Consider the following 12,229-nt stretch of genomic DNA (forward strand, 5'->3'; position numbering starts at 1 on the left):
AATTAACTGAGTGAAGTTAGCGACCGACCATTCATTATTATATAGCGCGCGAACTTCAAGTCATAAAAATTAGGGAGGGGACATTACCTGCGCCGCGTTATCGTGACGTAAACGAACAGCGAAAAAAAAAAGGTTAACGGTTATATTCTTTTGTGTTAGATGAAATGTGCAACAAAGTACTTATGTTGGTATGGCTTTTATTAAACACGAGGCTCGAAATAATAACTTTAGCATTTAGAAAGTTAGCTCATTTTGTAACACTGACGAGCGTCGACGTCAAAATTTGAAGGTTTATTTTTTTAATTAAGTTGTTAGAATGCCTCCAGGGAAATTCAACAGCTGTGACGTTTCTATTATTTCTGAGTACTTGTTGTCGTCGCTTTCAGACTGAAATAGAATAATTTTAGACCGCACAAACTAGAAATTTCAAGTTGAATGTGTTGTTTGTATTTTAAATGCAAACGTCTTTAGTGCTTCCAAATTAAACGGAATTTTAACAAAAATTTTTTACCTAACGCTTTGGGATTGTATAAAAAAATGTTTTTTTTGTTAAATAAAAAATAAAGAAAAAAACCAGACAGATGTTTTAACGTCTGGTTTTTATAAATGCAATTATTTACCTACATAGGTAAATGCTACGTAAAACTGTCGATAAAAATATTTCCAACACAAAGGTTCTCAATGGTAGATTGTTAGATAATGGTATTAGCATTAGTCCTCCTGTTTTACAGATTAAGAAGACTACATACATATGTACGTACATATAATCACGTCTCTATCCCTTGCGGGGTAGACAGAGCCAACAGTCTTGAAAAGACTGAATGGCTTCGTTCAGCTTTTTAGCTTAATGATAGAATTAAGATTGAAACAGTGACAAGTTGCTAACCCATCGCCTAAAAAAGAATCCCAAGTTTATGAGCCTACCCCTTAGTCGCCTTTTACGACATCCATGGGAAAGAGTTGGAGAGGTCCTATTCTTTTTATATTGGTGCCGGGCACCACACGACACATAACATACCTACATACTTACATAGATATTATTAAACAACATATCCAGCACATAAATTAAAAAAACATTCTTACATAACAATGTCCCAGTCAAGTTGAAAATGTCAAAGAAGACGCTGTGTCGTGGAGAGACGTACATAAATTGAATTCACATCGAAAACACCACCCAACTCGCGGTAAAACTGCACATGCTCGTCGACATTCTTAGAATTTGGTTTGCAAAGATAGTGGCATTAATTGCTTATTTTAACAGTAATACGAGTACATATTTCTTTACCAGCGTTTTGAATGCAGTATAAAGTTTGGAAAGTGCAGGTCAGCTAGCGGTAGTAAAATTATTGAACCGTTTCAATTAATAATTTTATTTTTCTTACTTTCTTTGCCGCTATGGCAATTAAAAGTAAAACTGTCGGACCACATTTCAGAAAAATATTTTGAAATCATTCTTTTACGGTGAGAGTATTCTGGAATTTTTTATTAAAAAATATATTTTACAAAAAAACTATTAATTTGTTTGTGAAAATGTAAAAAAAAAAAATTTTAACTAAAATTCCTTATTTTGTAATTTTTAAGGTTATATTAAAGAAAAATAGAGCACCTGTAGTGCCATCTGTTATTGCTTATAAAAACTACATTACTTAAAAAAAGAATTCTGTTCTTTTAGGAAATTTGTGATACAAAACGTAAAGAAAGATATTGTTTAATTCAAGAATAGTAGCGTTTACCTGATTTTAAACTTTTGAGTTACATTATACTATTTATTAATACTACAAGTATTAAATGCAGGTTGTAGGCGTGTTAACAACTTGGCGGTAAAAAAAAATTCTGCCGTACAGGCGAAGCAGTAGCCCACTAGTTTTCAGTCGCTCGGTGACCGCGGATCATTGTAACATGTACGTAACATATATTTATAAAAAGTGTCGTTTAATGATAGTAACTTTTACACACGCAAAATCTATACAAGCGTTCTGGTGTAAGGTCAGGTCAAGATTACCTAAGCAAAAGAATATGGAATAGCATACTTTTTCCTCGCTATCAGACCAGAATATTGCAACTGATTGGAAATTATTATAATTTATTTAAACAATTTGGAAGTTAAGTAGTTTGTAAATTTACACGGTATTTTAAAAACAAAGCGGAAACGCACACATGCTATAAATCAAAACACGCACCAATTAATTTGGAAAATGGCGAGAAAGGTGCGAATGCCCAGGGCTTCGCACGGCTGACTAATTAGGGTTGGCGCGGTACGGTGACGTGTGGGTAAACCTTTCAGCCCATTACAACTTTTCCTTAGTAATTAAACGTAATGCGACCATCTACAGAGACCAATGACCTTTCAGAATGGACGAGGGATCGTTTCTTAAGGACTTCAGGAACTAACATGAGCAAAATGACGGCCTTGCCTTTGAAAATAGTTTTCTTCTTAAATTTAAGAGCTTTTCTCTGTGGACTTAAGTGGTGCTTCCTCTATATCTTATATCTTTTTCTTCTGTTTTTTTCTTATTTGTTTTCGCTTTATTTGACTTTTATTTATTTGCAAAATAATACCTAGCCTATTTATAAACTATGTAAATATCCATACAAAATTTATCAAAATCCAGCAGTTTAGCTATGAAAGTGTAACAGACAGACGGACAAACTGACGTCTCATTTATAACGTCCAAAAAAGTTTATTAAAATTGATCCAGTGATTTAGACGTGACAGCGTAACAAGACGCATTTGTATTATTGACATTGATTAGGAAACTTTGACATTTATTTCTTAGATTTATTTAACTGTAGTACTTAAGTGATTTTTATTTGTCTTGTCTTGATGCTTACGTATTGGTATATTTTATAAACTCCATCGTACCTTACTCAACTTCCTGATTTTTGTCTTGCGTGGGAATATTGCGAGCACAAAATATTATTCCGAGCACAAATTTTCCAAAAAAGAATTTAAGGCAATCAACGAGGTTTTTCGTTGCGGTTAAAAATTGAAATAATAAAAGACAAGAGAGAACAGACATTATTTGCGCTTCACCACCGTAGGCCTCATTTTGTACTCTTGTCAGATTGAGGTCAAAGGCATTCAATTTATTTAAAAAAAAATTACCACAGATACTGAAAAAAAAAACGATAGCGTTATTCTGTCTAGCATTTATAATCTGTTATAAGTCATTGCCACAAGTGACAACTCTAGAATGTGACGAAATTATTCAGATTCTCTGAAGAATTGAAAAATGTTTCGCGCCACGTGAAATTAACAAAAGGCCAAGTTGAAGGATACTAATGCTGGCTGCTTGGGCTTAAATTCAATTTGGCTGGATATTACTTGCTAAGTATTTTTTTTTGTTATTCTAATCTTTGTGACAGTTTTACGAAGCGGGTCTTTCATGCTGGTCTGGTTGCAAAGATAAACATGTTTTGTACCAGTTGCGTCCCTTCTCGCATAGGTAGATTGTAAATCATCTTTTTAGGCAATGCACCTGTCATTTACTCCAAATTATAAATTGCATCTTCAAGCCATTTACTTTAAACTGTTCTTCGATAGGTATCGAAATTGTGATATCCGTGTGTACCAAAGGCAAACAGGCGACTGTTAAAATCCTTTACCAAATCATTTCTGCTGTCTTAGAAGCCACATTTGAGAGCGCCATATTAACTTCTATTTATTAATTAATTGATAGTGATTTATGCTGTCTTCAATTTAAAATTGTACATTTTGCGTTTCTAGTTTTAAACGCTGATCATGTGGCGAAAAATAGTTTCTAAATATTCTATAGTAAACGCCTGGAATATTATTACTAGCAAAAGTAACGCCGTACATGCGTATTATTTTTAAAGTGTAGGCGTCTGTAATTTAGCCTGGGTTTATTCCAGACCAGACATTTCGTTAACTTAATTATAAAAGTTTTGTGTATATTTTAGCCTAGAAACCTTTTTGTTTGCTTTTGTTAACCTTGACATTACCTAATTTAAATTTATGTGCCTTTATTACAACAATTCCTTTGTGCTTATTATTTAATATCAAGGTTACACTTTATCATAGATATTTATTTTTATTTTTTGGGTATATATATAGTACATATAGATAGTTAAAATATTCATTACCAAAGTCGCTAAATTGGAATTTAAGATGGGTTTCATTTTTGACTACACGGTGTGCTCGTGAAAGTAACATTTGATTCAGTCAGTAAATCATAGATGGCGCTGTACTGATTTTATTTTACATTTATAGAAGTATTCTTAGGTCGTACGTATTTTAAAACAGATCTATTTTATTAACTCAGTTTTATTCATGTTTTCGTAGACGACAAAAATTTTATTCTTAAATATATTAAAATAGGCCGATTCTTTAAAAAGGCAATAGGTGTAGGTATAGCGGGAGCGATGATTATGGCTTCATGGCCACCAAAGGGAAGGTCTTCCGCCAGGCTAGGTGTGATGCCTTGGGAATCACGGCTCCGACGATGATGAGTCGGAGTTTGTATCTCCGAGACTCCAATCCGTGAAATCTTTGTAATCGCGATTTAGACTCTTCGCTGCTATTGGCTGAGCGCGGCATTCTTCGCTTTGATTGAGTTGTTGTATAACATTAATAATGTCGCCACAGCTCATGAAGTAGCAACTGTTTCAGATTCATTATCTTTATATTTCAATGTGGCCTTCCTGCCACTACTGGCTCTGTATAACCCGTAACAGATAAAAACGTGTTACTTGTTTTCAAAATAATACCCAAAACATTTATAATTATTGCTTTAATTAATTAGATAAAACAAATAACTTCGCGCCTCAATACATTCACAGTTGGCATCTGATTAAACCAAATTGTGTTAAACATTGTGACATTAAATTCGTTAATGAATATATTGATTAGCTAGTGTGCTAATAAAATGTCGAGGTACATTTTCGCCGTGTGGTTCCCGACACTTTAGAATAGGACCACTCTATATCTTTCCCATAGATGTCTTATAAGGAAAAAAAAAGCAACCTATAAACCCTTTGCAACCATTACATACATGCATAAATCACGCCTCATCCCGGAGGGGTAGGTGGTGACCACATCTTTCCACTTACCACGATCTCTGCATACTTCTTTCGCTTCATCCACATTCATAACTCTCTTCATGCAAGCTCGGCGGTTTCGGGTACTCTTGACCTGATCTTTTGCCAGAACGTCTCCGATTTGATCAAGGTACGTTCGTCTAGGCCTTTCCACTCCAACAGTCCCACCTTTTGCCAGAACGTCTCCAAATTTGATTAAAGTACGTTCGTCTAGGCCTTCCCACTCCAACAGTCCCATTCACTTTTTCATTGAAACCATTTATAATAGCATATCTCTGTATATTTCTAAATATCTTCAACATCCCTAAAGACTCGTTTTTATTCAGGTCAGGCGTCCCTAACGTATGTAAGTCGGGATGTTCAATCATTTAGCATATTTGGCCGGGTGCCAGGGGCGCAATATGAATTTCGGATATTTTAGCCCTGTTGTCATTTTCCACGGTCACTTCGAAAACGAGTCACCATTATATCATACACTAGTTGTGCCCGCGACTTCGTCCGCGTGGAATAGTTATTTTGAGCGTCATTGAAGCCTTCAAGGATTTTTTTTTCACATTTTCCATTATTTCTTCGCTTCTTATAGTTGCAGCGTGATGTTATATAGCCTAAAGCCTTCCTCGATAAATGGTCTATTCGACGCAAAAAGAATTTTTCAATTAGAACCAGTAGTTCCTGAGATTAGCGCGTTGAAACAAACAAACTCTTCAGCTTTTGTAATATTAGTATAGATACATACTTACATAATATAGTCACGGCACAGGTTCAAATCCCACCGCGGCCATGTACCAATGACTATTTTCTAAGTTATGTACATTAGTTTGAATACCAACCGATGCTCTTACGGTGACGGAAAATATAGTGAGGATACCTGCATGCAACTGGAGTAACCATGGAGGAAGAAGACATAGTCACGTCTATATCCCTTGCGGGGTTAACAGAGCCAACAATCTTGAAAGCACTGAAAGGTTACTTTCAGCAGTAACGCTTCATGATGGAATTAATATTAAGATAGTGACAGGTTGCTAGCTCATTGCATTAAAGGAGAAACCAAAGTTTATAAGCCTATCCCTTAGTCGCTTTTTACGACATCAATGGGAACGTCATAGGGAAAATGTAAAGAATAACGAAAATACAAAGTGAAACTTAAAATTAAAATCCTTGTTACAATAGCCACATTTATTTCAAAAAAAAAAATTACTTATATACCTATAGTATCTAACTATAATGGTAACTATAGTATAAATATCACATACGCTTGCACAATCAATCGTTTTTTATTAGTCTACGTACTTAGTTCGTTATACTTAGTGGATAACGTTAAAAACGTCGTCGATGTTATTTCAAAAATATATAATTTTTAACGTATGACTATTTAAAGCATTAAAAAATCAGCTATTCGTAATAGTCAATGTTAGATTTTCAATCAGGGGAAATAAAATTAAACACTTTTCCATATTATTTATATGGAGTCCGATTGTACATGGATTTTGACAGTTGCTAACACAAGAGTGAGAGAGAAATTATGACACATCATAGATGTGTAGATAGCTATACTAATATTATAAAGCTGAAGAGTTTGTTTGTTTGAACGCGCTAATCTCAGGAACTACTGGTTCGAATTGAAAAATTCTTCTTGCGTTGAATAGACCATTTATCAAGGAAGGCTTTAGGCTATATAACATCACGCTGCAACTATAAGGAGCGAAGAAATAATTGAAAATGTGAAAAAAAAACGGGTAAAAATTATTCACCCTTGAGGGCTTCAATGATGCCCAAAATAACTATTCCACGCGGACGAAGTCGCGGGCACAGCTAGTAATTACATAAACTTGTTCAAAGAACATTAGGTCCGTGTTTAAAGACTAACAGTTTAATTTCTATATCATATTTTTCAATTCATTCAATTTATAAATAAACTAGCTGTTTCCCGCGTTTTCGCTCACGTACATTGTTGGTTAACGCTACGCTACGCTCTTTCGCTTACGCTACGCTCGCTTGCTTGCTTGCACTACGCTCGCTCGCTCTTGTGTAAGTAACTGTCTATAAATCCTACCTAAACAGTTATATCCTGAAGAAAAGAATGGTATGAGGTACTTTATACTTCTCCTAGTATGTTTTTCGACATACATACATTAAGTCACGTCCATATCCCTCGTGGTGTAGACAGAGCCAACAGTTTCGAAAATACTGAAAGGCCACATTTAGCTCTATGGCTTCGTGATGCAATTGAGATTCCAATAGTGACAGGTTGCCAGCCCATCGCCTACGAGAGGAATCCCAAATTTATAAGCCTATCCCTTAATCGCCTTTACGACATCCAAGGCAAAGATATGTAGTGGCTCTCTTCTAAAGTCCGGAAACCACACGGCATGTCTTCTGATGTGTTCTTTCAATTAGTATTGCAATAAAAACAATAAAGGACGTCCTGGTAAAGGGTCAGGTCAAAAGTACCCTAAACCGCCGAGCTTGCATGAAGAGAGTTACGAATGTGGATGAAGCGAAGGAAGTATGCAGAGATCGTGGCAAGTGGAAAGAGGTAGTCTCTGCCTTCCCCTCCGGGAAAGAGGCGTGATTTTATGTATGTATGTATAAAAACAATATTGATTCATTGACCTATCATCGTATCCTGATAATACTCGTACCCCCTACAATTCAGTCCTGATTTTGCATATCCTGTAATACTCTGACTCAGACAGGATGAACTCCTTAGTCAGCTGTCTGAACTTGTCGAAGTCACAGTATGGACCGCAATCGGTGAAGCTCAATGTCTGCGGCGAGGACTGTCCAGCTTTGGGTAGGTAGACGGGCTGGAAGTGGAAATATAAATAAATAATTATATACGGGACAAATTACACTGATTGAATTAGCCTCGAAGTAAGTTCGAGACTTGTGTTACGAGATACTAACACAACGATACTATATTTTATAATAAATACTTATATAGATAAACATCCAAGACCCAGGCCAATCGGAGAAAGTTCGTTTCTCATCATGCCCTGGCCGGGATTCGAACCCGGGACCCCCGGTGTCACAGACAAGCGCACTACCGCTGCGCCACAGAGGCCGTCAAATGTAGAAATACATTGCTGCAGTGCCGTTTGTTACCGCTTCTTCTGCACTGACGCCTTGGAAGCGGCAGTAAACTTAGTTTTAAGTAATTAATTTGACGTCAACCAATGTTGTTAAACCATACGTTTTGACAATTATTAAGCGATATGAAGTATCCTATAATAATGAATAAAAATTTTGAATTTTTGATATTTTTTAATTTTGAGTTGGCCACGTCTCTTTCCGGCGGGGCAGGTAGAGATTACAACTTTCCTGTTCTAAGATATCTGTACACTATTTTCGCTCCATTAACTTGCATCCTCACCACTCTGGAGAGGAGCCCGGGGTAAGCCTTTGACCATAGATCCTGGATTGGGTGAGTCAGGTTTTTACACGAAGCGACTCCCGTCTGACCTCCGCAACTTTTGCAGGGGAACCTAACCCGTACTGGATCGATCATGGTTACAAATCCAGTTGCCTGAATGTGCAGGTTTCCTCACGATGTTTTCCCTCACCGTGCGAGCATCGGTTAGTATATAGTAGCACATACATACAATCACGCCTGTTTCCCATTGGGGTAGGCAGAGACTATGGATTTCCACTTACTACGATCCTTACAGACCTCTCCCGCTTCCTCCACACTCATTACTCTTTTCATGCATATTCGACGATTACGGGTACTCCTAACATCTCCCTATTAAAAACATTGTCTAAAAGGAGAGAGGGAAGACTAATCTATGGAATACAAAAATATCATACATACATACTTACACATAGTCACGGCACAGGTTCGAATCCCACCGCGGCCATGTACCGATGACTATTTTCGAAGTTATGTACATTAGTTTGAATACTAACCGATGCTCTTACGCTGATGGAAAACATTGTGAGGAAACTGGAGTAACCAAACTGCATGCAACTGGAGTAACCATGGAGGAAGAAGACATAGTCACGTCTATATTCCTTGCGGGGTCAACAGAGCCAACAATCTTGAAAACACTGAAAGGTCACTTTCAGCCGTAGCGTTTCATGATGGAATTATGATTTAAATAGTGACAACCTGTCACCATTAGCTAGCCCATTGCTATCCCTTAGTCGATTTTTACGACATCAATGGGAACGTCATAGGGAATACTGACATAGCGAAAATGCAAAGTGAAACTTAAAATTAAAATTCTGGAAGGAGAGAGGGAAGACTAAGGAATAGAAAAATAAAAAATTACCAAAACGCTCAATTTTCCAGTGCTCCTAGACTTGTATAACTCCAAAGCGAAGACCGCCCCGTATTCCGGGATATTATAATTGTTCTCCACCCTGGCAGCGCCCATAAGAGCGCCGATGTTGAAATCGTGCGCAGAAAACATGCGCAGGCGCTGCTTCACCGGCCTACCCTGGGATATCTCCAAGGCTGCCTCCACAAATGTGTTAAGAAGTATACCTGAAACAATTTACACTAATTTATAACTAATTTTGCCTTGTGGTTCCCGGCACCAATACAAAAAATAATAACACTCCATCTCTTTGCCATGGGTTTCGTAAAAGGCGACTAAGGGATAGGCTTACAAACTTGGGATTCTTTTTGTAGGCAATGGGTTAGCAACCTGTCACTACTTGAATCTCAATTCTATAATTAAGCCAAATAGCTGAACGTGGCCATTCAGTCTTTTCAAGACTGTTGGCTCTGTCTACCCCGCAGGGGATATAGACGTGATCATATGTATGTATGTTATAAATATTACAGGTATTAAACGCGAACGTAACGTAGATACCCTAATTTTACATAAATACATATAATCATGTCTTGAAAAGACCGATAAGTCATGTTCAGCTGTTTGGCTTAATGATAGAATTGAGATTCCAATAGTGACAGGTTGCTAGCCCATCGCCTTAAAGAAGAATCCCAAGTTTATAAGCCTGGTTTGGCCTGACGTGTCAGTCTTTTAATGACTGTTGGCTATGTCTACCCCGCAAGGGATATAGACGTGATTATAGGTTATGTTACTACTTACCGCCTCCTATTGTCTTCATCTCATCAGTTCTGAAGTACAGATTGTAGGCTAGTCTAGCTGCTTCGTTCAGCCTAGGCAGGATCGGTTCAGCCCATTTAGGAATGTCTAATCCTAGGCCGACCTGAAAAATGGAAAAATATAGATAGATCTCTCATAGAATTTGGAACGATGATAAGACTATAGAAGTTATAATATTAACTAGTGATAGTAACTCTATCAAATCGGTGTCTTATTACTTTAGAATAGATCCACTATATTTCTTTGCCAATGGATGTCGTAAAAAGCGACTAAGGTATAGGCTTATTCCTCTTCTAGGCGATGGCCTAGAAGAGAAATAAGCCTATACCTTAGTCGCTTACACACATACATAAATATAGTCACGTCGTTATCCCTCGCGGGGAAGACAGAGCCAACAATCTTGAAAAGTCTGATAGGTCACGTTTGGCTGTTTGGCTTAATGATAGAATTGAAATTCAATAGTGACAGGATGTTAGCCCATCGCCTAAAAAAGAATCCCAAGTTTAAAAGCCTACCCCGTAGTCGCCTTGTACGACATCCATGGGAAAGAGATGTAGTGGTCCTATTCTTTTTTCTTTTTGTGCCGGGAACCACACGGCTTATCTGAACACGACTTGGGCAAAGACCTAATAATGTTTATTTTCTCACTCAATGAACCTGCTTTATGACTGTTTTATCTAGTCTAGACTTAGACGTTTCTATCGTCTAAATGTTAACAATCTTTATGTCAGCACTTCAAGTGTAAATTAGAAACTGTACAATAATGTGAAATGCCGTGTGGTTCTCGGCTCCGATAGAATAAGAATAGGAACAATCTCATCTCTTCCCCATTGATATCATAAAAAGCGACTAGTTCTAGTTAAAAAAAAATGTTAAGTGTGGACAACCCTTATCACTTAGGGGTATTAAAAATAGATGTTGCCCGATTTTCAGACCTACTCAATATTCTTACAAAGTTTCATGAGAATCGGTCAAGCCATTGTGACACGAGAATTTTATATATAAGATAATACTGTAATGTGATGTCAATAAGTGATACCTTGTATCCAATTTTAAAAATAATTCTATTCTATTGCCGTGTGGTTCCCGGCACCAATACAAAAAAGAATAGGACCACTCCATCTCTTTTCCATGGATGTCGTAAAAGGCGACTAAGGGATAGGCTTACAAACTTGGGATTCTTTTTTTAGGCGACGGGCTAGCAATCTGTCATTATTTGAATCTCAATTCTATCATTAAGCCAAATAGCTGAACGTGGCCTATCAGTCTTTTCAAGACTGGCTCTGTCTACCCCACAAGGGATATAGACGTGATCATAAGTATGTATGTATCTATTCTATTCTATAATAGGACTTATATACTTACTTGACTGCTAAACAGGTCGTACAGAGTCTCAAACCACAGCGGGTCTTCGGTGAAATTGCGTCCAGTCTTCCACATTATCCTGGGAATCAAATCGTGGTACTGCATGAACTCGTTCTCTAACGCCTCCTTTTTGGCCTGAGCCATCAACGCTCGGAAGTGTTTACAATTGGAGTAGTAACGGAGCTGTAAAGGAGAAATTTTATTCATTCATTTATTCATTCATATATCCTGGTAAAGGGTCAAGTCAAAAGTACCCGAAACCGCCGAGCTTGCATGAAGAGAGTTATGAATGTGGATGAAGCGAAGGAAGTATGCAGAGATCTTGGCAAGTGGAAAGAGGTAGTCTCTGCCTACCCCTTTGGGAAAGAGGCGTGATTTTATGTATGTATGTATGTATTCATATAATCAAGTCTGTACTCTTTGCGGGGAAGACAGAGTCAGCAGTTTTAAAAAGACTGATAAGCTTAATGCCAGAATTTTATATATTTGTTTTAAAGAATTTTATATTTTTAATAGAAAATTTATAGGTATAATTATTTGGCTGAAATTATTTTTAAAGACAGTTGTAAATGTGGAAAAATGTAGTCTCTGTCTACCCCTCCGGCATGATTTTATGTATGCATGAGACAACGTAACGTATGGACGTATGGACGAGAACAACATTGTAAGAATGGAAATGAAGGGGCGTCCTTAGAAACGATGTTTTCGATTTTTCTATACGGAACTATTGA

The 12,229-nt window shown here is 37.1% G+C and overlaps 1 protein-coding gene across 1 annotated transcript in view; it reads right to left on the minus strand.

Moving 5' to 3' along the window:
* Nucleotides 1-6,210: 6,210 nt before the first annotated feature.
* The window catches only part of LOC106143262 (venom acid phosphatase Acph-1), a 35,884-nt gene continuing 29,865 nt past the window's right edge, over nucleotides 6,211-12,229 (minus strand). Inside the window, exons 6-9 of the mRNA XM_013345307.2 lie at nucleotides 11,499-11,681; nucleotides 10,116-10,236; nucleotides 9,330-9,544; nucleotides 6,211-7,865 (exon numbers count right to left, since the gene is read on the minus strand). Of these exons, the coding sequence (XP_013200761.1) occupies nucleotides 7,704-7,865; nucleotides 9,330-9,544; nucleotides 10,116-10,236; nucleotides 11,499-11,681 (681 nt within the window). The 3' untranslated portion in view covers nucleotides 6,211-7,703. The remainder of the gene's footprint in view (nucleotides 7,866-9,329; nucleotides 9,545-10,115; nucleotides 10,237-11,498; nucleotides 11,682-12,229) is intronic.

Source organism: Amyelois transitella, chromosome 21, assembly GCF_032362555.1.
Source record: "Amyelois transitella isolate CPQ chromosome 21, ilAmyTran1.1, whole genome shotgun sequence".
Lineage (NCBI taxonomy): Eukaryota > Metazoa > Arthropoda > Insecta > Lepidoptera > Pyralidae > Amyelois > Amyelois transitella.